Source organism: Phodopus roborovskii, unplaced genomic scaffold (assembly GCF_943737965.1).
Source record: "Phodopus roborovskii unplaced genomic scaffold, PHOROB, whole genome shotgun sequence".
NCBI lineage: Eukaryota > Metazoa > Chordata > Mammalia > Rodentia > Cricetidae > Phodopus > Phodopus roborovskii.
Window position 1 is genome coordinate 51,130,960 of NW_026126418.1, and position 27,520 is coordinate 51,158,479.

General features: G+C 39.4%; 1 protein-coding gene across 1 annotated transcript; it reads left to right on the top strand.

The window, feature by feature from the left end:
• The first annotated feature begins 442 nt into the window (after nucleotides 1-442).
• On the top strand, nucleotides 443-26,371 carry Arl5a (ADP ribosylation factor like GTPase 5A). Its single transcript, XM_051184712.1, has 6 exons — nucleotides 443-747; nucleotides 9,090-9,150; nucleotides 9,584-9,731; nucleotides 11,204-11,287; nucleotides 18,842-18,993; nucleotides 21,978-26,371. Exons 1-6 carry the CDS (start codon nucleotides 702-704, stop codon nucleotides 22,024-22,026), a joined length of 540 nt encoding a protein of 179 aa, XP_051040669.1. The 5' UTR covers nucleotides 443-701; the 3' UTR covers nucleotides 22,027-26,371.
• The last annotated feature ends 1,149 nt before the right edge of the window (nucleotides 26,372-27,520 follow it).

Sequence of the window (27,520 nt, forward strand, 5' to 3'; positions counted from 1 at the left end):
CACTAAAACGGGGGAGACTTTAGGAGAACTGTTCTAATCAAGAGTGACCTAAGCATGGAGCAGGGAAAAACGCCAAGATGGAAAGACAGAGGTAAGAAAAACTACAACGACGTAAAAAAAAAACTAAAAATAAAAATAAAGGCCAACGACTTCAGCTACCGTCAAGGGGTAACAGGTTCAACAGAGACTTAAAGCTTACCGTCGTCGGGCCCAAACCTGGGACTTTTGTGTGTGCAGGGCTGGAGGTGGGCATGGTTACATACTTGCAATGTGGCTCCAGGCTCAGAAACAACCTCAAACCTGGACCCCAGCACGCCAGCTCCGAGCGACCCTCTCTCCCTCTGCCAGCCCTCCCCGCTGCGGAGGACTCCTGTGCCCGCCTCCAGCTCCGCGCCTGCGCATTACCCCACCCCGCCCCGCCTCGCCCCGCCCTGCCCTGGCGGCTACTGGAGAAGAGCTGGGGGAGGACGGTGGCCCGCGAGGCTCGAGCAGACAACGCGGCGGCGATGTCCGCGAGCCAGGCGAGCGCCGCGGCGGTAGCGGCGGGGCCTCGCGCGTGGCTGGGCGGCCTGGGCTGCGGCCTCCCCGCGGGTCCCTGGGAGCGGGCGCGCGGCCGGCACGGGAGCAGTGGCGGAGGCCCCGGCGCGTCCTTCTGCCCCGCAGCCTGAGCCCGGGCGGCTGGAGGGCTTCGCTGCCCGAGGATGGGAATTCTCTTCACCCGGATCTGGAGGTTGTTCAATCACCAGGGTGAGCCTGGGCCGGGCGGGGTGGTCCCGTCGGGTCGCCTTTGTCTCCCGGGAGCTGGGGAGGTTTCCCTCCTGCCGCAAACCCATTGCTCCGATTTGATCGCCAGCGTAAAAAGCGTCCTGCCCGACGCTGGGGGCTAAGCGCGCACCTGGCCTGCCTCCATCCCCGTCGCCTGCCGCCGGCTGTTCGGTTTGGGCCGCACGGAGAAAAGCTGGGCGTCAAGGGTGAAAGCTGGGGACCCTGCGGCGCCCGCCACCGAGCCCACGGCTTGCAGAATGCGGAAAACTGGAACTCGTGCTGGGCTAGTCCTGTTCGCTTGGGGCGGCCAGCTTTGGCGGAAGCGGGGAGACCCACGCCGGGGAATGGTGATGGGTGGCTCTCCTTTGCCTTGTTTCTGTGGTAAAGGTCAAGCCTAAGGTCGTTTTCCATCTTGGAAGTAAAAGGGTTTTTTGTTTGGTTGTTTGGTTGGTTGGTTTGGGCTTTTTTGTTGTCTTTTGGCCCTAGTTAATGTGTTTAACTGAAAGCTTTTAAAAGCACACCTCTGGAAACATTCGTTAGCATTGGGTAACTAGCAGGTTACTGCTTAAGTTCGCCTGAACGCAGATATTGCCACGGAATGCATAGGGGATTTATTAAAACAAAACAAAACAAAAATTGCAAAACGAGTGTGTGAAACCGGAGAGAATACAGTGCTAACAGAACTACATAGTTACTAAAATGAAATGTAATGCCTTTTTAAAAAATAAACTCTAGTTGAAACCCATTCCTTCTCAATAGCATACTGTTTTTCTCCTGTATAAGCTGGTGGCGTTGTTGCACCCCTACTTTTTCCTACTTTTTCCTACTATTTAGACCTGTCTGTTCCTCCTCCAGGATACAGCCGGCTTTATGGGATGACAGCACACTGGGCCTTGTAATCCCCAATGGGATTTGCTTTTTAATAATAATTTTAAAAATTATAGTTTTTATGATAGATAACGTTACTAAATGAAGTGGAAGGTGGTAAAGAGGATATACCCATCAACAGTCTGGTCAGCAGAGTGTGTGGGGGTGGGTGGGGGAGGGAGGTATTTTGAGTTTCTTTACAATTCTGTGGGTCTAGACACTCACCTAGAACAGGGGGAACTTGAGGGGGCCTACGGTTTTTGAAAATGTAATCTCTAGTTGAAGTACTAGAGGTTACATTGTTGTAAAACTGGTAATGTTTTTGTGGGTAATATGTATCTAGTTCTTTCCTCCATAATCTCGAATTTAGTGAAGCCTGAGTTTCAGTTCTGCATTAAAGGGTCTCTGGTATTGTCTTCACTTTCTTCTTTGAGCCAATGATAAAATTGTTTCTGTAACTTAAAAATGAATAAGGGCTTAAAAAACAAACTCAGCTACTTGCAAATAATAACAAGAATGCATTGGTATCACTCACTATACGTTGTATAATCTGCATTTTGTTTTACTCTTTGCCTGAACTTACTCAGTGTTTGAAAATTAACAGAAATAATATGAAGAAATGATTTGTTAAATGGTGTGTTCACTGCTCAGTCTCACATACTTGTTGGTATTTTGGATCTGTTTTAAATGGGGCACATAAGTTAGGTATGTCTTCAATACGTTTTACAGAAGATTCAGGACATGTGTCTATATTCTTTTCACAGACTCACCTGGAAAGAGGCTTTGGGTATTTGCAGAGTTTGTTATGTTGATGAACTCAGAGCCAACTCAGTAAAAGCCATGATAGTAAACTGCCTACTGCTAGAAAGACCATAGGTTATATGTAAGTGATACACAAATTCAGGAGAGCTCAGACTTTATTCTAGATATTGTGATTTATTTACATCATTAAAAAAGTATCTGAAGCTGAGGGTGTAGCTCAGTTGGTTGAGTGCTTGCCTACTTTACCATCCCCAAATGAGAGATTAGAGGATGTGGTAGGGGGAGAGTCATCCTAACACTCAAGATTCCAAACTAGGAGGATCAGAAGTTTAAGGTTATCCTAGGCTGCATAGTGAATTCAAGGCGGTCCTGAGCTATGTGAGATTCTGCCCCCCCCCCCAAAATAAAAAATAAAAAAGAAGACGTTTCGGCAGTCCTTGTAAGTAGTTACTTCCCTGGAAAAGAGGAAACAGACTCCTACCAGACAAGGTAGGAGTGGCAAGGACATGACAAAGAAATGTGGCTGCTTATGGTCTTTCCTTTTTTTCTCCCTGTTGACTCAGTTGTTGTATTGTGACTCTTTAGATGTAGGCTTGCCGTTAATAACTCTGTCTACAGGTGGTTTGTTAAATACTTACTCTAGGTCATCACTTACCCTAGGTCAGTGTTTCTCAACCTGTGACTCTTTCACAGATTTCTAAGCCCATCAGAAAGCATGGCTATTTACATTATGATTCATAACAGTAGCAAAATTACAGTTATGAAGTAGCAACGAAAATAATTTTATGGTAGGGGCCACCACAACATGAACTGTGGAAGCATTGGGAAGGTTGAGAACCACTATTTCTGGTGGTGGGAATAAAACAGACAAATCTCCATGCCTCTCTGAAGTATTTATTGTAGTCTAGGGCAGCAGAAAAGAAACTCAACCTGTCTCTACAAATAAATGAGCAGCTGATAATATACATGACTTTTGCAACACCAGATTCTAGGTGTTTCACTGGGGTTGGTTAATCTGCCTCTGTTGCATTACTCCTCCAAACAAATACACATTTAAAGCCTTAGGCTTTAAGCAAGGGTCTCTAGAGCCAGCATGTTCTCACCATCTCCACACACTCCTGCACGCACACACCCTTTATAAAATAGATGGTGGATGAGAACCTTTCTGATGCTGAGGCTGTGGAGCTCTCCCCTGTTCACATCCTTGTGTTGCCCTACTTATTGGTTATTGGGAAGGGAATCAAGTTATGAATGAGTGCTGGCAAAGCTGCTTACTGCCTAGATCTGGTGTTGAAGATCTGTTCCTGTTTTTATTCTTTTTTCAAGGGTATTCAAACATGCAGGCAAGTACAGAAGGAAAGTGACTTGCCTAGGAGTGCCTGTCCCTCATCAGGATGCTGCCTGTTATGCACCCTTGTCTGCATTCTCCCTGGTCAGCTGAACAGAGTGAAGCTTCCTGAAGGGACACTGAAGGAGGAAATGCTTGTTCTCAGTGACAGTGCTAACTGGACAAGCCCATTGTAGCGCAGGCACCTTTACCCTTAGTACCTGGCTCTTACGTGGCGTGGTGATTAGTTTTATCTTCTTACCAGTCTGTTGTTTAATCGGCCTAGATATTTTCTTTGTAAAACTTCCCAACCTCAAATTACTGTGTGATTTCTGTCTCCTACATTTTGCATATCATTTCTTGCCCCTTCCACCATCAATTTGTCTATGCTCCCAAAGCTTCCTTACTGTTTTGTGAATAGCAAACTTACTTTCAGCTTTTAAAAGTAAAATTTATAATGCCTTTAAGTCCCCCAAATTAAATGTTTAGTATAAACTAGCTTGATAGACAGTGCTTTGCTAATCCTTGTTGTCTTCCAGGCTGATTTCTTTGTTTATTGAGAGAGAGATTTCATTACTGGCATGCTTTGCTTCAGTCTCTGTACTGGCTGTGGGAACAGGAATGGATGTGGCAAATGGAGCTTCTACTTGAGTAGATGTGTCCTAGCTGTTGCTGTTGGGACACAACTTGTCATCTACACAGTGGTAGTCAGGGATGAAGATTTAGACAATATGTGGCTGCCCGTGTGCGTCAAAGAAAGAACCCATGGATCAAAAGTGTTTTTATGACAAAAGAGTATTGATTGGTAAGGTAAAGAAGCCCAGATCAAACTCAGAATCTCAGCAGAGAGTAATAGTGTGATGTTGTTTAGGCTTCCTTGAGTACAGGGATACTTGGAGAAAAGTGTTTTAAGTGAAAAGTCAGACAAAGCAGCAATTGCAGTGACTCACAGGTGTCAAAGAGTTGGAATGACCAAAGTCAGATTGACACTTGTCCTTAGAAACATTACTTGTAGTGTTCTGTGTTGTGGGTTCTGTACCTTCATAGTGTCTTAAAGCACACTGGAAGACAGGATTACAGCACTTGCTGGCTACAGATTTACATTCTCTATAGAATCCTGTCTGGTAATGAAAAGGACTGAGTGTTGAAACAGCATAGGCGGGTAAGGGAGTTGTAGTATAGAACGTGTATGGATGATCTAATCCTGTATCATATCAGGGATAAGCTAGTTTGTGACTATTGCATTGCCACCTTTAGCCTTTAGCCTCTTACACAACTCTGTCTTAATGTTACAGTTCTCTTCATGACTCACATAGAGTATCTTTGATTTAGGAAACTACCAAAATGGTCTTTGATACTTTATTGTACGCACATTCTTCTCTAAAGTTGGAAGGAAATTCAGATTGTGGATGTGAGGCCACATAAGGGGGTGATCTACTGGATTACAGATTCCTCCCTGGGTTGCACTTCTGCCTTGGTATTTCCGTTCGGTTTGATTTGGGGTTTGTTTTTTAGCCTGTGGCTCTTTGGGGAGTTCTGTAAGTTTTGCGCATGTGTGATTCCAGTTTCTTTTCTTTTTGAAATGTCACAACAGACTTCAGTGTTACATTCCCTTTGTTGATGTTTTAGAAATCTCAGTTGGGGCTTGTATTTATGTATTTGGTGGTGGTGTAAGACTTGGGTAACTTTGTAAACTTAGGCAGAAGAGCATTTTCATCACAGTAGAGAATGGTGCTAGCAAAATTAAATAGAAAGTCGATGAGATAATCTGGAAAGGAGGTATATTGAGCGTCTGTCTGGATTTTTAGTAGCCAGCCAAGAAAGGAATTAGAAGATTTGGATTAAGATATTCCCCCTCTGTCACATTCATCCCTTTTCACTTTGTTCCCAGTGATGTAACTCTGTACTTGCTTTATCTGCAGAGGACATAGAAGGACATGTGGCCTCCAAGGTATTTCCATCACTTTCTTACCTTTCCTGCTCTGCCTTCACCCAGTCCTGACTTTTGCCTGTTAGGATATCCATCATTCTCTATCTTGTAGACTATAAAATGATGGTTCTCTTTGCCAGCTAAATATGCAGTGTCTGGGTAATTGTCTTTTCCATCTTGGATAGTGTTACCTGTTAAAAGCTCCCCACCATGCCTCCAGGTCTGGGGTCTCACAATGCATCATCCACCATATGCTCTCAACCCCCTGGTTTCTTTATTTCTAGGTACCCTATCCTTTGTTAGTTTGTATCCTGAGAAAATGAAATTCTTGAGGTATAAGCCTCTTCTGCCCTCTGCCTTGCCTTAGCATCTGTGTGGTTCTGTTTGGCATGCTTGCCCCATTTGTCCTATTGAGTATGTGGCCAGGTGTGATCCTCCCCTTACCCTCCCCCCAAAGCTTTCTTAGTTTTTTTTTTTTTGTTTTTGTTTTTGTTTTTTTAGATAATCCTTTCTAGGAGCTAAGAAAAAAAACTGTGGTTTTAGAATCAGGACCTAAGTCCTTGTGGGCATAGCTAAAGCAAAACAGTAACAAAGAACCACGATTCCTGTGCAAACTGGATGAGGGGTTCTAACATGAAAGCTACTGTTTTAGGAAAACAGATAGTTTTCCTGCCCGTGTCTCCTCCTGACCTAGGTATCTTTTAAAGCTCAATTTAGGATTTCATTAGAGACAAGTCTTTTTTAAATGATCCTTTATTGCACAAGGGTCATACCCCATTTGACAGCAGGCTGGCACTCATTTCAGCTACCTCTTCCTTGATGACCTTGGTGATGCCAAAGAGACCCTCTTTAAAACTCAGATTCATCCTTGGAAGTTAAAGGATTCATCAGCACTGAGAATAATGCATAACTCAGTACCTCAGGCTCACAAAGAAAGGATGGCAGAAAAGTAGCAGTCTTTTGAAGAGTGATGTCACTTCTGAAGTGCATGCATGCTCATAACCAACCACCTTAGGTGATTAAGGCCTGTGCAAACAGATAATGTGCTAATCATCCGTGGGCACATTGCTTGCACACACATGTGCGGTTAAGTCATTCTTTATAGTTATGTACCAGAGATTCCTGTCAAGTTCATTTGAAACATTTGTCTTTATTGTACTTGCTGGTGTTTGTTCTTCTGGGTTATTCATTTTTGCTTGTTGCTTTCTCTGAGTTTGTCTACTCTGGGATGGGATTTTGTTGTATTACTTTTGAACTGGTCCTATTTATTTTAGAATGTTTTAAGGACATTATTTCTTTTGTTGATTATAAATGTTTTTTTCTTTCAGAGTACTGGAAATCCATGTAAATTTTGTCCTGTAGCTAATTGTGGGGATAGTACAAAATGTATTCCTTGATGCTAAGACTAAGCTTATATTACAGAAAGGCTCTAATTTTAAAACTGAGTCTCACTCTGAAACCTTTGGCCTAGGGATGCTATGTAAACTATGCTAGCCTGGAATTCACCTGCCTCTGCCTCTGGAGTGCTGTGGTTAGAGAGGTACCACCACATCCAGTCCAAGAGGGCTCTAATTTAAAATCAGTATTCAACTAGGAAATTTCCTTTTTTGTTTTAATACCTGTATTAACAGAACTGAAGAAAGCATGCATCATCAAATGTGGAATGCTTACGCTTATAAGGGAAAAAGTAAAATTAGAAAGGCAGTTTGTATTAGTTAGAAACTTGCCTGGAAGAAAGGTTCCCTAGCTGGTGAATTGTATTACACAGTTCTAGTACAGACATGGCCCAACTGGGAAGCAGCATCCATAGCCATGATACTGGTTGGTAACACTTATTTGTTTGGAATCCCGTGCTTCTCAAGAGTTTTCTGATTTTAATTCAACCATAAAATACGCTTTTCCTCAGAGGAAATTGGTCATTGTTGCCTTAGTATAAAAACACTAAAAATAAAATAAAATATTATTTTTAAAAGTCTAAAATGCATAAGTCCCAGAGACAACTGTTGGGTTGGCTGTGAGTGGCTCTTGAGTGTTAGGTCAGGGTGAGGGAGCCTGTACTTGTCAGCTAGTTGGGTTTGTTTTAGTTTTTGAGATGGCATCTTACCATATTGCTTGGTCCAGTCTAGAACTTGTGATCTTCCTCTCAAGTAGTTCAGACCACAGCTGTGTGCCATTGTTCCTGGCTTGTCAAGTTCTTTTGAAACATTTGTCTTTTTTGTACTTGCTGGGGTTGTTCTTGGTTACTCATATTTGTATGCTGTCTACTCTGGGATGGTAGCAGGACTGAGTTTGTGGACTCAGGAGATGTAAATTCACTCAGAGTACTCAGTTGGTGTAACCTGGTGACTTTCCCATAGCTTTGTGTGCATGTGCATACCCCCCTTCACCTTCAAAAAGTGACAATCACATTTGTATGTGAGTCTGTACCTTCACCCTAGTCATCTCTAAGTATGAAATGTGATAGGCCCTCGGGTCTTCAAAAGGATGCTGAAAAACTATGAGGGTTATCATGTCACTTGAGGACCCTAGTGGTGCTTAGCTGCCTGTGGTTGTTACACTGGATTGAGTTAATTTCTATTACTTGATTTTGTAATCTTTATATAACATGAGTACCTGTATATTAGGGTTCCCCCTCTGGGATAAATGGTAATGCTGTGAAATGTCTTGAGTAGTAAAGATTTCCTTATGAATACCTGCTCTATACATGAAAGAATTATAGTAACCAGGAATGTAAATATTACATTCTTTATATTTGAAGGATACCTGATTTAAGCTTAGATTTGTGCACATTCAAATTATGATGAATGTTTTGCTGTAACCCTGGTAGAAAAGAGTAGAAATCCAGACCATACAAAATTAAGAGTTCCCTAGAAAAAGAATTAAAGAGAATTAGAGAGAAAAGAAAAGAAAAACAAGACACAAGAGACAGGGAGAAAATTTAGAAACTTTGATGTCCCAGAAGCCAGGAGTGAGTCCCTGCAACTGTGGTTTGGCAGCCTTAGAGTTGTTTGCCATAACAGGCCTGTGGGTAAGTATACTCGTTATCATTTAGTTGCCCGTGGAGAGGGCATTTCTCTTTTTTCACATTCCACATGGAGTTAACCCAAGGGATGCCTGAACTTTCACAGATCAATGACACTGACTTGTGGCATTTGTAATTGTTATGATTACATTTGGGGGTACTTTGTTGAGCCTAGACTTCCATGGGGCTGGAAAGCATAGTGCTTCCGACTGCTGGAGAGGCTGGAAGGGTGAGGGCTTTCTGTAGAGAAGAAAGTAGGCCTAACTGCACTTCTTGCTTGCTAGAATATTCTTTGGATTCTAAGAAGGTTTGAAAGAGTCATGTGCTGACTTATACCTCAGAAACAAAGGAAAGTAAAGTAGGGGGGAGGGTCTGTGTGAGTCTGTCTTAAGTCACTATTGGTTTGTTTATTTCAGAGCACAAAGTTATCATTGTTGGGCTGGATAATGCAGGGAAAACTACCATCCTTTACCAGTTGTAAGTATAAACTGTTTAAAGGTTTACTTTTATTGTTTCTGGTTACACTTTTTGCTTTTGATATTTGATCAATGAAATCAATGAAAAGTTATGTGGCTGCAAGCAGACTAGCCTTAAGCTAGGAGCAAGATTTAAACAACTTTTTGTGGTGAGCTTAAAGATTTACATTTCATCTAACATGCTCATTGTTTTGTATTGCGCCTCTTTGCTTTTAGAAAACAGGAAAATATTTGTTTATATAGTTTTCCAAAATGATTTTTAATATTCTTAAGCCATTATTTGTTTTATGTCCTTAACTGACTCATTGTATGAGCTCACAGAAAAATGACACTTGGGTATGAAATAGAGAGAGGAGTCATGCTGACTTGTCCCTTGATGTCATCTTGAAATGAACAAACTTCCTCACTGATTTTGTGATCTTTTTCCCTCTTAGTTCCATGAATGAAGTTGTACACACATCCCCTACAATAGGAAGCAATGTGGAAGAGATCGTGGTTAATAATACGCGTTTCCTGATGTGGGATATTGGTGGTCAAGAGTCCCTTCGTTCTTCATGGAACACTTACTATACTAACACTGAGGTAACATTCTTAATGCTGACACTTACAGGAGCACTCTGGGTCCTTGAGAAGCACTTGCATCTGAATCATTGCAGTCCTTTAAAAGTAGGACAGCAATTTGGCTTAGTGTAAACAGAGTCTACTGTGCTTGACCAGTCAGTCATCTTCCATTCCTCGGTCCATCAGTCAGATTGTTTGACCCAGTAGCTGCTTTTATAATGACTTCCATCCCATGATTTTGGATTGCATTTCTTTCTCACTATTTATATGTGGCTAAGTGGGAGAAACTCCAGCCAAGTGAAAGGATCCTTCTGTGGTTTGATTCCTAGCCAGGTTTTGCTATGTATTTTCTTTTATGCAGTGCAGTTGCACTTGAAATCTTCTGATTATAAAGCATTTTAGACATAGTCATATGGTTTTATTTGTGTTACGTTCCAAGAGAAATTTTCAAACCTTCATTCATCATGTAGAGCTATAAACTGACAAATCGCACCAGTGGTTTTTGTGGTGTAGATTATAAGACCTTAAAACTATTCTATACATATGTAAAGATGATATTTAAGTCACTAATGATGCCAAGTGTCTCTCACGGCCTGACTCCAGCTCTCCATTAGCTTTTCACCATATGTCTGGAAGAAATGTATGTATGGTTTGTAAAGGTATATGAAATGCCCACATATATATTGCTCCAGGGATTAAATTGAGAAAGGTGTATTGGAATACCATCTGATAGAATGAGCATCACAGTAATAAAGGCTGCCAGAAAGCTACCAAATGAAATCTTACAGTTGGTGAAAACTGAAGAACAAAAAGGCTGAAAACCACAATAGTTTATTTGGATATTCAACTGAGTTCTAAAAAATAAAAAATGTGTTTTAGTAACAGGCAATATGAGCGTACACTTTCTCCGCTTCCCTCTTGCCTTGTGGTGCTCTCAGAGCTGGAAGTACAGTGGGGTCTACTCTAAGAGCGGTAGTGTCACCCATCTGTTCAGTACAGCAGTGTCCTGAACATAGGAAGCTCCTATTTTTAGATGCTAACTGATACTTTCAGTTTGTTCATTTCAAGGTTTCAAAGGAAAGAAGTAAAACTTTTCTAGAAGCAAGTTAAATTTAGGACCTTAAGTATTTGGGTTTTATGTATTTATTTATTTTAATTGTATTACAGTGTAAATAGGGCTATAGGCCCTTTAGTATTTAGTAATTTGGAAAAGAAAAAATGTTCTATTGTGGTTAGTATTATATTCTTTTCTTTTTCTTTCCTTAAAAATGAGTAAAAGTATTTAAATTAGAAATGAGTCAGATCCTCAGGCTTTAATAAAGTAAGAATGGTAAGCATCTCTGGTTCTCTTACAATACAGAAAACTTTAATGTCTTAATATTAATATCATTTATAAGTACAAAATAACTACCTTGGATTTTCAAAATACCAAATACTCAAAGTCACTAATGATTTTTTTTTTTTTTTTTTTTTTTTTTTTTGGTGGTTTTTAGTTTGTAATAGTTGTTGTGGACAGCACAGACAGAGAAAGGATTTCTGTGACTAGAGAAGAGCTCTACAAAATGTTAGCCCACGAGGTAAGTCTGCTTGTGGTAGCAAGTGGGCATGGGCATTGTTTCACATTTGATTTCTTGTAAGGAGAAATATTTATCTGTTGGTCATGCCGGCTTGTCATTCATGTTTTGTGATTATGTACTTCCCAAATTTGAAGTGAGTCTGGAAGCATTAGAAAGATTGTGCAGACAATCCTACATTGATATTTAGCTTTGATAAATCTGATTTAGAGGTTTCAGTGAGCAAATAAATAAATAAATAAATAAATACATACATACATACATACATAAGTTCATTCTACCAAGTAGCTTTTCTTTTACTTTTTGGACTTATTATTTATATAGTGAATTATCATTTGACAGTTTGATAGGAACATCACAAATACCTGGATGTATAATAGTTCCTCAGTGCTCTGTTATCAAGCTAATATTTAAACCTAAGTTTTTGATTTTTTTTTAAATCTTGTTCCTTTTACCAAATGAAATTATATTATATGACTATCTTATAATTATGTTAAGTCCTTCAAAATACTATTAGTTATGTAGTCAAAATTTAAATAAGTTAGGGCTGTGGATATACTTTACTAGTAAAGAACTAGCATGCAGGAGGTCCTGGCCTTCACTGGCCTCAAACTCACAGAGATTTCATTTGCCTCTGCCTCTGGATTAAAGGTGTGGACCACATACACAGCCAGAGGCTTTGAGTCTGTGCAGTATACTCCCTATTGCAAACAAAGAAACTTCCTCTCATAACCTATTGAGGCCTACAGCGATAATAATATATGAATGTGAGAAATGTTTAAAAGGCAATTTGAGGCACAGCACATTCATTTAAGGAAACAATAATAGTGCCTTCCCTTCTTGGGCTTGTGACCTTCCTTGCCATGGGCTATTGTCTGACTTAGAGCATTAGTGATTTTCTCCTGTAAAGTGAACCTTAAATACAGTTGTAAAACAATAGGTTATACTTATAACAGCTGTGCCACTGTTACACCAGTAGGCATACATTTTCCTTGGGATCCATAGCCAACCAGGATTGCTGGTGACAGTTCTTCCCTGAGCAGCCCACAAGGTACCTTCCAGTACTATGAAAGCAGCCAGCCATCAGCAATGGAGCCCATTAACAACTTCTTTTTTCTCCATATCCTGTAACCAAAGACTGTATCTAGTTTTGGCCAGCAAGCTAGAGTAGTGGCACTACTTTATAGTTGGTGAGGCCTCAGGGCCTCCCTGGCTGACAACTCATTAAGTTTTTGTGTTTTTACTTTTTCTGTCCCTGTAATAAAACTGCTCTGATAAAATCAGCTTACAGGAGAATAAGTTTGTTTTCACTTAAGAGTTCCAAAGGGATATAGTCAGTCACGGTGGGGAAGGCATAGCAGAAGGCAGGAGCATGAGGCTGGCTGGTCACACGGCACCCATGTTCAAGAAGTAGAGTGGACTGTGTTACACAGCTTCAAGGTCTGCCCCTGGTAATCTAGTTCCTCCAGAAAGTCAGCTTCTGAAAGTTATGTCAGCTTCCCAAACAGCATCATGAGTTGGGAACCACATGGGGGTATTTCACATTCAAACCACACCACACAGAGTGCCTTTTTTTAAAACTGCAGTCTTACTGTTCTGAGTGCTTTTACACATCTGTACAAGTCCTCACATCATATAATGAAATCTTTTTACAAAGCATAGGCAGGATCTCTGAAAAAAAACAAAACAAAAAAGAAAAAAAAAAAAACACTGTAGTAAATGCCACTTGATCTTGGATGCCTAAAGAGGTACTAAAAAGGAAACAGCACAATGCAATACAGCATAAAAAGATCTCATCACATCTTTCTGTTTTGTTGTCAAAAGAGCAGTGTTTAGAATAGCATAGATGGGAGGCATCAACCTTTAGTCCTCCATAATCCGTAACCATCCTACTTCCTTGCCGGTGTTATTGCTGCCACCCAAGGCTGCTCCATACTTCGTTAATATCAGTAGTCTTAACAGGACCAGCTTGCACTGCTCAGCTTGGTTCAGGACCAAGTGAGAAGCAGAGTGCTTTTGTCAGAGTATTTTTTTTTTTACACTGCCTGCTATGTCTGGCACTGTCTTGGTTCTGACATGCTCTAGGCCATCATTGTACCATTGCTTTTATATCCGCCAAACCTGTCTGCACTCCTGGTGTGCTTTTACACGTATACACTGTAATTGCCCACTCCAAGGCATACTTAACACTTGGCTGTTTTATCACTTTAAATCTTCTGTAAACTGCTGCTCCAGCTTTTTAAGCCTTCTACAAATGTAATAGCACAACATTTGGCTTTCTGTTGTTTTTGTGGGAATTCCAATTTGACAGAAGTTTTAATCATGTGTCTTGGAATAGCCTGGGCAGACCACCTTTGACCTTCTCTCATTCCCTCTTGATTGCTTTACCATTTAACAAACCTGGTCTACATGCCGGTCTTCATTTAGGTTCACTGAAGCCTGACCAACCTCATAAAGATCATGTCCCACCATAGGGCTTAACAGTTAGTAGGGCATCAGCTATTGTACCAAAGTTCACTTGATGAATTTATTGACTTATTTACAGAAGTGTAAGTAAGGGCTAATTTAAAGGAACATGGCTGATACAAAAACAGTGTTACCTAAAAGCCCACAGTATACTGGTTAATTTGTTCTTAAAAGCAGCATTCCTGGAGCTCCTTTGCAACAGCTCTGATGATACAGAGTCTCTTTTTCCCAGTAGTCATTACTGGCATACAGCGCCGCGCGCGTGTGTGTGTGTGTGTGTGTGTGTGTGTGTGTGTGTGTGTGTGTGTGTGTGTGTGTGTGTTTTCTGAGATGTGCAAGGTGTTTACTCCCTGATTCTCAAGCTGTATACAATGTTCCAGTTGGGAGGAAATTGTTATGTAGCAGATATATAGAGTATGTTTTTTATTTCAGTGGAATTTGGTAAAGCTTTTAAAAATGTGGATACTTATAATGAAGTTGTATGTTACTATTGATTCAATGATTTCTTTTGAGTTTTGCTTTACAAATTTTATTATATTTCAGTTAGATTTTTAAAAGTTTAGGAAACTTGATAAAAAGTGGTTTTTGTGAATTAAGAATACATGTTTTGCTATTAGTGTTTGTGGTGGTTTGAATGAAAATAGCCTCATAGGCTCATAGGGAGTGGCACTATTATGAGGTGTGGCCTTGTTGGAGAAAGTGTGTTACTGGGGGTGGGCTTTGAGGTTTCAAATGCTCAAACCAGGCCCAATGTCACTATTCCTGCTGCCTGAGGATTTATATGTAGAACTCAAAGCTACCTCTCCAGTACCATGTCTGCCTGAGTGCTGCCATGCTTCTCATCATAATGACAGTGGATTAAATTAAACCTCAGAACTGTAAATTAGCCCCAGTTAAAGGTTTTCCTTTATGAGAGTTGCTGTGGTCATGGTAAATACCCTAACCAAGACAGTGATCATGGCTTCCAATGTGTACTCTTTCTTTTTTGGAGCTCAGATTCTGGCATTCATGTCTAACCTTTTGGGGTTTAAAAATACATCTTGGGGGGGGCTGGAGAGATGGCTCAGCAGTTAAGAGCACTGATGTTCTTCCAGAGGACCCGGTCAATTCCCAGCACCTACATGTAGCTCACAATGTCTGTAACTCCAAGATCTGACACCCTCACACAGACATACATGCAGGCAAAACACCAGTGCAAATAGAATACGAATCAATAAATAATTAAAAATAAATAACATATCTTATCATTCATTGTTCGTTCACTTACCAAGTTTTGATTCTAGTATGGAAGACAAGAAGAGGCTTACTTCTTTCCAATTGTATAAAAAGAGATAAAGCATTCTTAAATTTATTTCAGAGTGGAGTCTTATGGAGACATAGAAGGGGAAAACACATATATGTGCTGTCTCTTGAATATATATGTTTACTTTTAGCAGGAAACCTCTATTTGGTGACTCATTAATTAGCTGATATATAGCAGGCTGTGTTTCAAACAGCGCTTTGAAAACAGCGCTTTCAAAAAGCCTTTGAACCTTCCTGCCTGGGGACACTAATCTGGCCACTTCCCTCTCCCTTGTCTATTATACTGTATGAGGCCCAGAAAGTTCATGTGACTAGCCAGTTTTTTTAAGGAGCCAGGATCTGAATATAACAGCTATTCTTGAATGACTTTTATTTATAGGTACAAATATTCTTATTTAGACTCATTGCTAGGAGAAGATAAAAGGAGGAAAACACAGTACAAGACTGACTAGAAACTGAAAGGAGACTGAATAGAGAGACAGGTTGATGCTGGGAACCACAGGAGATCCATGGGCTGGAGCAGAGTCAGCAGGTAGAGCTCTGGCGAGTGACAAGTGGGTGAAAGAAGAAAGGCATATGAATGGAGTTGGATGCCTCATAGCTACTACACAATCTTTGTCGTTGTTGCTTTTCACACCAGGGTTTCTCTGTGTAGTCCTGGCTGTCTTGGAACTCATTCTGATATTAAGCAGGCCTTGAACTCAGAGATCAACCTACCTCTGCCATAAAGATCCACCTGCCTGCACCTCTCAGGTTCTGGGATTAAAGGCATGTGAAAAATGACTCTTCAGTTCATTCCAAAACATGAAACTATAAAAAGTTTTTAAAAGCTTCTCAAGGCTTCATCTTATAAAAAATATTAAACTTTGAATATAATTAATTTTAAAATCACTTCAGACACCAAAATGTAAAATTTTCTTTAGAATGACTCACATTCTAGAAGTTGTCTTCACAAATGAAGCTCTGTGAAACAAAGTGACAGTATTGGTATATGACACAGAAGTAGATGTTTGCATTTGCTGCTGTTTGCATGACTAAACTAATAGACATGTTACATACTTCTCTTTTTCTGTATGGACCATTGGACCCGGGGCCTCACATGTGCCTGGCAAGTACTCTGCTACTGAGCTATGTCCCCAGACTTTAAAAACCATGTTTGTTTTTTCCAGAGTCTAATTAAGCTACTCAGGCTGGCCTTGAACATCAGTCAGCATGCCTCAGCCCCCCAAATAGTTGTGAGATCATGGGCCTGCACCATCAGGCCTGGATCTTTCACATTCTTAAGATCACATGTGTAGTTTGTACAGTAAGGAACATTTAAATTCTCATGTGAACAAAAGGTCATCATTGTTTACCCTAAATTTTGATAGCTTACAAATACAATTTAATAAATATGTTTTCTGCTATTGTCATAATATTATGTTTAGTCTTGAGGTTATATAATAAAAAGCAAAGATTCCCTCTCCGTCCTTCTTAATATTTAAAAGGGTAAAATGCCTGTTTTATGGCTGTTGTTAGGATCATTTTAAATAATAAAGAACTCCATGATGCCAGTCTGAGATACATTAGAGTCCCCTAAAGTGTGGGTTTTGAGATCTAAAAAAAGATATTACAGTTTTAGTTGAGAGACCCTTTCTCTTTCTTTATTTTTATTGTTGTGTGTGGTGTTCATGCCTGTGGGTGGGGGTGTGTATTCACATGCTGTGCGGGTCTGTTGATGTTGGGTGTCTTAGATTCATCTCCATCTTTATAGCGGCAATCACCAGCTGAACTTGGAGCACTATGTTTGGGCATGCCTGGCCATACCGCTTTCTCTGGGGAGTCCTCCATCCCCCCCCCCCCCCACACACACACTTTTCCTGAGATCTGGAGTTCTGAGCTCTGCTCCTCATGCTTGTTAGCACAGTAGGCTCTTTGCCTGCAGAGATGTTGCTACACTATAAGACCTTTAATAACTTAATTTTTTAGTTCTACTTTAGGAGCTTCTCTAAATTTTATTACAGAAAACGATGGGTTTAAATTACTGAAAAATGGTACAGAATATGCTTCCTAACTTGAGCCAATATTTATATCAGAATTTTGTATTTTGAGGATGTAATCATTAGCAAACCTGGCCAATGTAAAAGAGTTCAACATATACTAGCTATACCTCTAGATGATAGGATAGAAATTAAATCATCCCACAGAAAATCAGTCTGCTTATTAACTCAGCCACATACCACCTATCAATAATAGTCCATTTTCATTTAGGATAAGATTTTTTAAAACCCTTATATCTTTAATAGTTACTATGTATGTTCAATTTTCATTTTATTTTTAGATCTTTGGACCAAACTATGTCTGAAACTAATTAAATATGAAGTCTTAAAAATGTTAACTAGCTACCTGTGTTCTTGTCTATTGTAACATAATCGGACAACTCCATCCTGCAGAGGGCACTGTAACTAAATCATTCTTGATTGTGCATAAAGCACTAAGCAAAATTACACACACACACACACACACACACACACACACACACACACACACACCACACACAGAGTTTCCATACTGAGAATTTATCCCTACATGATTGATTGATTGTGTGTTCAGATAATACCACCTGCATACACTGTTGCAAACTTACAATATGGTCATTTTCCAAGGAGTTTAATTCTCTTGTGAAATCGTGGTTGTGAAGGGTTTGCTTTGGGGATTGGAATAAAAGGGATGGTATGTACAGATAAACAGTTGGAACAATGTTGAGATAAGACTATCCCAAATTGTTCAGAGAGTCAATGGCTTGCTTATTGGAGTGTGTAAGATATAAGTGGTGGCACACACTTGAAATTCTAGCACTCCAGAGTCCAAAAAAGGAAGATAATGAGCTAAGAATTAGCCTGAACTGCATAGCAAGACCACAAAACAACTCACATGTATTAGAATATATAGTGAATGTTATTAATAAAGCAGAAAATGTAATGTGGAGATGTAAAGGGGGGCAGAGTTTTGGTACAGGAGTAAAGGATGACTATTAGTAGCCATTAAAGTTTGGTGTGGTTTTGTTTTGTTTTGTTTTTTGTTATTTAATTGATGTAATAGATGTTTCTTGTGCTTGAAAATATGATGTTAAGTATAAGCACTTGGGGCTATAAAGTATATCATTTAAGACTAAACATTTGGTGCTGGGGATCTTGCAGATAGCTCATTTGGTAAAATTTTGCTGCTCAAGCATGTGAATCTGAGTTTGATTCCCCAGCACACAATATAAAACAGCAGGCCTGGCAGCATATACCTGCAGTGGACACAGGATCACTGTGCTCACTGGCCAGCCAGTCCAAGCAAATCAGTAAGAAGCCCTGTTTCCAAAAATGAGGCAGTCAACACTTACATCTTACCACCACATATATCTGCATGGTGCATAAACTACACCCACACATACAGGCACACAACCATAGAGACATAACAGAAGTTTGTAAGCCCATACAAGGATTTGTTTATTACTGTCAGTCTATGAGATGTGAGGTTATATTGTGTAGACTGTTTAAATGTAGACTGGTGGGGGTGTCTGTAAGAATAAACAAAAAATAATTTAAAAATCAAAGATAGGGGGCTGGAGAGATGGCTCAGCAGTTAAGAGCACTGCCTCATATTCCAGAGGACCTGAATTCAATTCCCAGCAACCATGTGGTGGCTCACACCCATCTATAGTGGGATCTGATGCCCTCTTCTGGCAGAAAGACATGCATGCAGATAGAGCACTCAGTGCATAAAATAAATAAATCATTTTTTTTTTTTTAAAAAAAACAGGACCTAAGAAAAGCTGGATTGCTGATTTTTGCTAATAAACAAGATGTTAAAGAATGCATGACGGTAGCAGAGATCTCCCAGTTTTTGAAGCTAACTTCTATAAAAGACCACCAGTGGCATATCCAAGCATGCTGTGCTCTTACTGGCGAGGGGTAAGATGTCTTCTCATAAGTATCATATGTCTGTAAGAAGAGACTTTGGATGATTGTGTAATAAGATATTCAACATAGATGTACTTGCATGAACCAGCATGTAGGCATGTGGATTCTACAGCTGCTATAACGGCATAGAGAAATAAGAGTATCACTAAGCGCTGGAGAAGCCAGAAAGGATGTTTTTACTTTTTAAAAATATTGTATGTATAGGTGTGTTGCCTATGGCTGCACCACATGCATACTGTGCCCAGGAGGCCAGAAGACCGTGTTGGATCTTTGAGGATTGTGAGCCACCATTTGGGTGCTAGCAATTCACCTTGGGTTCTTAGCAACAGCAGCCAGTGCTCTTAACTGGTGAGCCATCTCTCCAGCCTCCAGGAAATACTTTGGATAATGAACCTGGGGCTGAAGAGCTACAGCTTGAGAACATGTCCTCCCTGGAGTGCTTTTTGTGTGGTGTCTTTCTTAGTCTACACACAGCTCTAGGTAAGTCCACATTTTATGCACAACAAAGAAGGAATAAAAGAGGATTTATATGTAAAGCTAACAGATGCCCACCATGGCCAGCAAATGTTGTCAAAAGGAAATTGTGCTGTCAAAAACTGCTGGAGGATGAAGAGTGTAGCTTGTTAGCAGAGTGCTAATCTATGTTTCAGACCATAGCCTGAACCCTCTGTCCCTCCCTATGGGGATTTGGACTATCATGTATGACATGAGAATCCTAGTTTCTAGATTCAAGGGTATTGGAAGACATGTGATTTGCCTAGGCTTGTGCCCAGAGCTGGGAATATTAAGAAGGAAGTAGTGGTGAGCTGTGTAAATGTGTGTCAAGGACTAGGAATTTAACAGTGAAAGAACGAACTCAATCTGTGTGCTGGGAACAAATGGGCAGGAGGAAGTCAGTGGTAATTTAAAGAGGAAGTCGATTTTAGGATAGCAGCCTTTAAAAAATTATTTATTTCCTGTGTATGTGCCTGGGTGTGTGTATGCAGGAACCTCTAGAGGTCAAAAGAAGGCATTTGGTCCCCTGGAACTGATGTTACAGGCATTTGTAAGCAGTCATTTGGGTGCTGGGAACTAAACCTGGGTCCGCCTAAGTGTAGTGAAAAGCTCTGAACTGCTGAGTCAGTCTCTTCAGCCCAGCTAGAAACTCTGAGTGTGGCAAGAAAAGAAAGGAAAGGGAAAATAGAGGAAGTTGGTATAAGGTGAAAAGCCTAAAGGAAGAGTAGTTTTTTTGCTACTTTTCAAAGATCTGAAGATCTGTATCTATTCAAAAGCAACAGAAAGGAACTTGCTATTATAAAAAGAGATCTTGAGTGTGGGACTGAGACTCTTGATACATTCAGCAGGGGCAGAAACCCAGAGATGAATGAGATAAAGTGACAGGATTTCTTTCCCTTTGAAACCTTGATAAAGGGTCAATGAATATGAAGCATTCAAATCAAATTACTGTGAAATAGACCAAAATCGTATGCCATTTGATTCAGTTGGTGGAAGATCATGAGCTATGAAGCATGGCCTTGCTTGACCACAGTTCTGCCATTTGCTAACCTTGCTAGAATCTCTTGTACTATGGGAAAGATTGCAGTCTTACTGCTGGGAAGATTAAGATGCCTGTTAAGCAGTCTCTGAAGTTTATTTCTGGTTAACGGCTGTTCATTTCCCAGTTTGAAGTCATTTATTGTTTTGTACTGTTTTCTGTCAGTTTAAAAGTAGTAGTCTAAATATGGAGAAAAGTATCCACTCGCAAAACCATCTGTTTATGCTTTTTATTTTTACATTCATACTTGATAAAAAAAAAAATCTTGAGTTTAAAAAAAAATTCAGGTAGAAGCTGGAGAGATGGCTCAGTGATTAAGAAAGTGTGCTGCTCTTGCAGAGGACTAGGGTTCTGTTCCCGCATCCATGTCAGATGGTTATATGTAACTCCAGCTCCAGGGGATGTGACATTCTCTTTTTGCTTCTGTGGGGTACCTGCCCACATGCGTGCATACATACACTTAAGTAATAAAAAGTGAATCTTTAAAGAAAAGTTTCTGTGGTAGGCTTTTATATCTACAATGCTCATTATAGATAATAACACGACAGTTTTGGAGCTTATTATACAATCACTAATGACTGTTTTCTTCTGGCTGGGCATTTGGTTTCTCTTGTCACAAAGATAATCCCTTTCTGTATTTTGAATTAGTTCAGTTACTTATTAGTCAATACAAAATAATAATGATATGCTTTATTGCCTCAAATATTTTATATATAGTTATATGTTATATGTTTAATATATCCCATTACTTTCATTTTTTGTTTGTTTGTTTGGTTTTGGTTTTTTGAGACAGGGTTTCTCTGTATTGCTTTGGAGCCTGTCTTGGAATTTCCACTGTAGACCAGGTTGGCCTTGAACTCACAGAGATCTACCTGCCTCTGCCTCCCAAGTAATGGGATTAATTTGTGTGCTTCCAACTCCCAGCCTTGATGAACAATTTTTTTGTTGAGTATTTTTGAAAGGGAAGTTTTTACCATTATATAATATTAGTGTTCTGTAATGTGTTGGTTTTTGCTGATTCTAGATATTCAAATTTCTCTCTTTCCTATTAAAAATGCTTCATTGAATGGTCTTATACAAAAATCTGCTTTCCTCTTGATTTTTATTTTTGGGATATATTGCACTCTGCTTTTTTTTTATGTTTGTTTGTTTGTTTTGGTTTTTGTTTGTGTGTGTGTGTGCTTGTGCGTGCATGTGTACCTGTTCATTCCATGGGCAATGATCATGTGAGTTCCCTAAACATGTTAGGCACTGTTCTAAGCATTAAGGTAAAAATGACTCTAAAGCCTACGTGGCCTAGTATGTCTGAGTCCATAACCCCTGAATTGACTGCTACTGCTCCCACAGTTTTCGTTCTTCAGATTAATAAAACCTAGTGTATAGTGTATAGCCTGTAGCTTTAGTTCATAGTGTAGTCACATGAATTTTCTTTTCTTCACAGGTTATGCCAAGGACTTGAGTGGATGATGTCACGGCTAAAGATCAGATGATCTCTACTGACCTCTTCCCACAGACTCTTATCAACAAAGTGCTGACTTTACCTGAAAGCTGCAAAAAACGGTTCACATATATTTATAATAAACTGATTTGAGACTTTTTCTATAAGAAGAAAAATTAAGACCACTTATTTGAAAACAAAGATGAAATGTCACTACCCTATTTGCTCTCTCATTCCTTCCAAAGTGCGCTGAAGCTGTGACTGACATTTTCCCATGATGAGTGCTATCAGGATATGATATGGAGGAAGAAGGCATTTGAACTGGAGAGCTTTATTGTCAGCGTGACTTTACCACCCCAGGTTCCCTTCTAATACATCAAATCGAATACAAATCAGCACAGATAACTCTTTCCAGTTTTTAAAAATGTAATGTTATGGAAAGTATTTTGCTTAAAGTTGAATATGTATTGTATATATACCTCAAGTTCAGGTTAATGGCTTTGATTTGTGTTCTGAAGAAAAGCAAATAACACAAATAATAACCGTAGTTATTACCCTAGTGTCATTCAGTATCAACATTGGTGTTAAGTGTCATTTTTGTGATTACCCCTCTGTTCTCTGTGTTGTCCTAAGAAGCCAACCCTGACCCAGAATTATTGAGCTGCTCCTTAAAAACAAAGCAGGAAAAAGCTTGACCCTGTATACCAAGTCTTGTTTCTCAGTGATAGAGATGGAAAAATAACATAAGTGAGTAGAGTGTCTGCTGGACCCTTGGCCGGGTGTTACTGGGCATAAAATCACACAGTAAGCAATTGTCAGACTTCTTCTATTGATCTTATGCCAACTCAGCTACTAACCAGTCAGTCATAAATGATATTAAAACTACCAGGTAATTTTTAATTGAAAATCATGGTGTGAAATATATCTACCCAAAGAGGTAACATTCTATAAATAGTAGTAATTAATTTAGCCGTAGCCTTTTTTAGCATTGAATTATATGACAAACTGCTGAAATGAATTTGAGAGTAAACATAAGGCACAGTTCTCAATTAACATTGATAATTTCTCAATTTGCAGATTTCTTTCTGTAGGTTTTCTTACATGTTCTTCCACTACATAAAAATGCCTTGTGAAATAGTTAGGAAATCCAAATACCCTGAATGCTTTCAAGTATTTGAAAATTTGACATGTTCCATTATTTGTACGAGAAGAAATTTGATCTAAAACACCTTTATATTTGCAAATTTTAAAAAATTATCTAAAAGTTGAAGGTATTTCTGTCGTACGTATACACAAAATTATCACTTTGTGACTCTGTATGCCTTTTGTGCCCTGGAAATTTGAAGGTTAGTCAAAACTGTCAAGATTTAGGAAATTTAAAAAAAAAAAAAAAAAAGATTAAGAGATAGAAGTCCACATTATAAGCACTGATGAAACTTTGGAAAATCTTACAGTAAAATGTGCTAACACTTACTGTCTAAAGCCATGGGTGTGGATGAGTGTTAACGGGATGTTTTGTGTTTGAGATCTGCTATAAGGCTCCCTGGGCACTTTTGAGCATTTAATGTCTCCTCTTAGAAAATCAGCCCTCAATCGCTGGGCTTTGTAATGCTAAGTTCTGGTCATCCATAGTTCTCAGACCTTTTCAAATCACAGTGAAAACCTCCCTATTGTACATTTAAAAATCCCCTTAAAGATTCAAATCTACTTTCTAGTGTTGTCAAAGACTAATAGCCTGTAATGCAGCCCTGCCCACTCCTGCACCCAGAGGTACAGCCTTTTAGCTTTGTGGTTTTTAATTTTAATAATCATGTGCATAGTTGCTTGGATCACTGTTACATCAGTTAAACATATACCAGCACATTCTGGTGTTGCCAAGGTATTAGCTAGAATTTATTCTTAATTGGATGTTTAAAGTGTTTGTTCCATTGTTAAGGTTGGCATAGTATAGTCAGTTAATGATGTCATAAGAAAGCATGAAACTTTACCACTTTTACAAAATATGAAGTTTTTGGGTTTTTTTTTAACTCTTTTAAGCTAAGAATCAAAAAATGATATGATCTCTGTGTACTTGTACATGAAACAAAAATTATGACCTAGTAAAAAGATTTAATATATGAAAAAAATCAAAACTGTCAAACAGTATTAAGGCCTAAATATGGCAGAGTACCCCCTGACATCATGCTGGCAGTTTATATGTCATGGGGCAGAACTCAGCAAGTCCTTGATTTCATATGTTAATATGAGACTTCTGGGTGTAAACAACCATCTCATTTAACCTCACTATGCTCAGCTTTGAAAATAACAAAGATTTATACCTCTGTACATGTGTCCTGTTTTGATACTAATTTTGAAAGTTGTTTAACTTCTCTTGATATCTTGGTAAAAGTGGCCATAAGATAAATCATTTGAATATATTTGATTTTGTCATAACATTTATAAAATGTATGTTTTCCATTATATTGAGAGTTTTATTTTAAGAATTCAGTTTCCCTTATATTTCTAGCACACCTTGGCCATCACAGTAGTCAAAGAATAAGAGAAGACAAGTGGGCTGGGCAGTGGGGAATGAGTATTCATTTTCTTGTGACATTTTGCCTTAAGAATAAAAAGGTGTATTAGCACTGCTGGTTGGTATTTTGAGTGCAGGTGATGAACCTAGTCTTACGTAGTGTGGTATGACAGAGAAGGAATAGTTTGTTTTCTGGCTTTGAAGAAGTGCCTCGTAGGTAGTCACAGGAAGTCACAGTAAGTTTGGGGAGCTTGAGGAGAGGCTAGAGGTCCCTAAGGCGTCTTTTCCTTTTGTCTGAGTGTATAGTATTAGGATGCCCAGAAGAGAGATGGTGTTGATCCTCTCTTATAGGCACTTTATATTTCTTGCTGTAGCTACAGCAATCACATACAGTACAGACAACCTCAAATTCTGTTTATATTATTGTAAATAGAAAATCATAGACAGCTGTCTAGTTTCCTCTGCAGGCATTTTTGAGAATGCATCTATAGTCTGTTCTACTTTGTCAATAGGGGATAACAGCACATCCTAGATCATATGTGAACTTTGGAATTTTCTAATTGCCCTTGGTATCCTCGTACCTTTCTCATTTTCAAGGCAAGGTAGAGGGGTTCTTTACATATCTGATTTGACCACTTCCATTCTCCAAACACAGTGTGGGATTTCTTGTTCAGGAGCAACTTCCATAGCTCAGCTTGCCCTTGCTGTCCTGGATGTTTGCTCACCACCAATAAAGGTTGCTCTTTTTCATCTAAAGCTGTTCTAAACTTTGTCCATAACCATTATTGCCAGACCACTAGGTTTTCAGGAATCACTTTGATTCTGTCTGTCCACCCACCAATGACTTGACTCACTACTCTGGACCTCTGCATCATCAGAGTTTCTGAGTCTATCAGGAGACTAGATTCATATTGTGGTTTATAGATACCAGTAGAAGAATCCTGTTATATACTGTATCTAGCACCTTAATTCTATATAATATTAACTTCTTACACTGACAGCTAGATTGAGAAAGACAAATACATTGACTATCAGGTCCTTGAGTTACATGAGTTAGGATCAAAGGCCATTGTCATGCTCACATACTCCTCATATAAACAAGAATGGTGATGTTTTGGAGAATACTGGTTCAGCCAGCATAAGATGGAAAAGGATGATAAAACAAAACTATAGAGTTGAACTTTAAGATAGCCTAAAATGACTTCTCACATTCCATTTTTTTTTTCATGCTTAATTGAGTAGAAAAGATTAGCATTAAATGTCTAAAGGAATTTCTAATTTGAGACCTAGATGGTTCCTTATTTTGCTGTCTTTTAAAGTTTGTTTTAATAAGGAATATGTGGTGGTGTAAGTGTAATTCCAACATTAAGGAACAAGAGACAGGAGAACTGCTGGAGGTACAAGGTCAACCTGGGCTAAATAGTATCAGTCATCAAGACTACATAGCAAAACACTATCAAAAAGAAAGGAAGGAAGAGAAACAGCCAGTAATCAACCATCATGTGTTCCTGTAGAATTCAGGATGTCACGTTCCTCAAAGCAGGTGCAGGCATTTAAGACCATGATAGTGGAGTATGGTAAACAGCAGGATTTAGCACTCTGGATGCTTAAGTCAGTGCTTATATTTAACCCTAAAGTTGTTTGAAATTGGTAAGAAATGGAACAGGATACAGTTGGGCTAATTATGCAATATTTTATCTTTTCAATTCTCTAACTCTGTACTGTTCCTAAAATGGAAGAGTGAGTCTTTTGGTGTTGCCTGCTCGATGTGCAGATCTTTGGTAGTAGATATTTCTCATAGTGTATACTTAAGAAGTAAGTGCCTGACATTGATTTGTGTTGATTTCTAAGTCCATGTAATAAATGATATGTGTTTTCTATGGTATTATATGTTCTTGTTTTGTTTTGAGACAGGATTTCACTATGTAGCTGTGACTGTTCTGAAACTCACTGTATAGACCAGGCTGGTCTCTGCCTCCTGAGTGCTGAGACTAAAGGCAGGTGCCACCACTCCCAACTGGTATTGTATATTCTTGTCTTTTTGATGACACGAGCCACAGGGGTTCTAAGTTACTATTTATGTTTTAATTCAAATGAAAACACAAAGTTGAAAATAACAAACTCTGTGTAAGGAAACATAAATAAGACTAATTTGCCCTCCCCCAAAGGAATTTTAACAGATTTATGCAGGGGAAGAGATAGAGGTTTTTATGGAAAGGACAGTGAACTCCCAAGTCTGGGTGTGAGTTTATCAAGGGATAGGGTGGCAGGTAGTTGGAGTTTTAACAAAGCTATATGAGATATAATGGCTTCTGAAGTTACAGTGTTCAGAACATCCCTGGTTTAGGAAATGAGATCATGGGGTAGTCTGAAAGGCAGGGCTAGGATTTGGAATTAAGAGGGAACATTCACAAGATTCCCTGCTAGGTTACAGGAAAGCATGTCTGTTACCTCATTTATAAATCTCACAAGTTACATGCTTTACAGCTGGGAAAGCAGGAAAGGTGAACTGTGTTTTTTCTTCTGCCTCACACATGGTTCCTTGCTGTTTCACATTCTTGTCTGGATTATAGTCTTCACAGTTTAGCCCTGCTTCTTTCCACTTCCTGTGTCCCCCAGATTTTCCCTTCCTGTTGGGGACCATCACCATCCTCACTACCTCAGGCCTCTGAGATAGAAAATTACTGCCTCTTAAGAAGTAAGCAGAATGTTTAGCAGAGCATTCCTAGATAGAGGCTTGCAGTTTTACAACCAGTTAAAGAATAGCTCAGGATATTCCTCCTGCTACAATTTTACAGCCAGTTAAAGATTAGTTTAGGGCATTGCTACTGACCCTTTTATCCTGTCCACTTGCAAACCCCCGCTCATATCCTGCCCATGGTCTTATATAAGCCTCCCCTGAGAAAATAAAGTTCAACAACTTGATCAGAATATGGACTTGGTTCTTCTCCTCCCTTACCCTTCGATTCCCCTAGATGTCTCCAAGTTCATCATTGACTGCCCTTTGGGACAGGGCAGACCTTTCTGTTTTTCT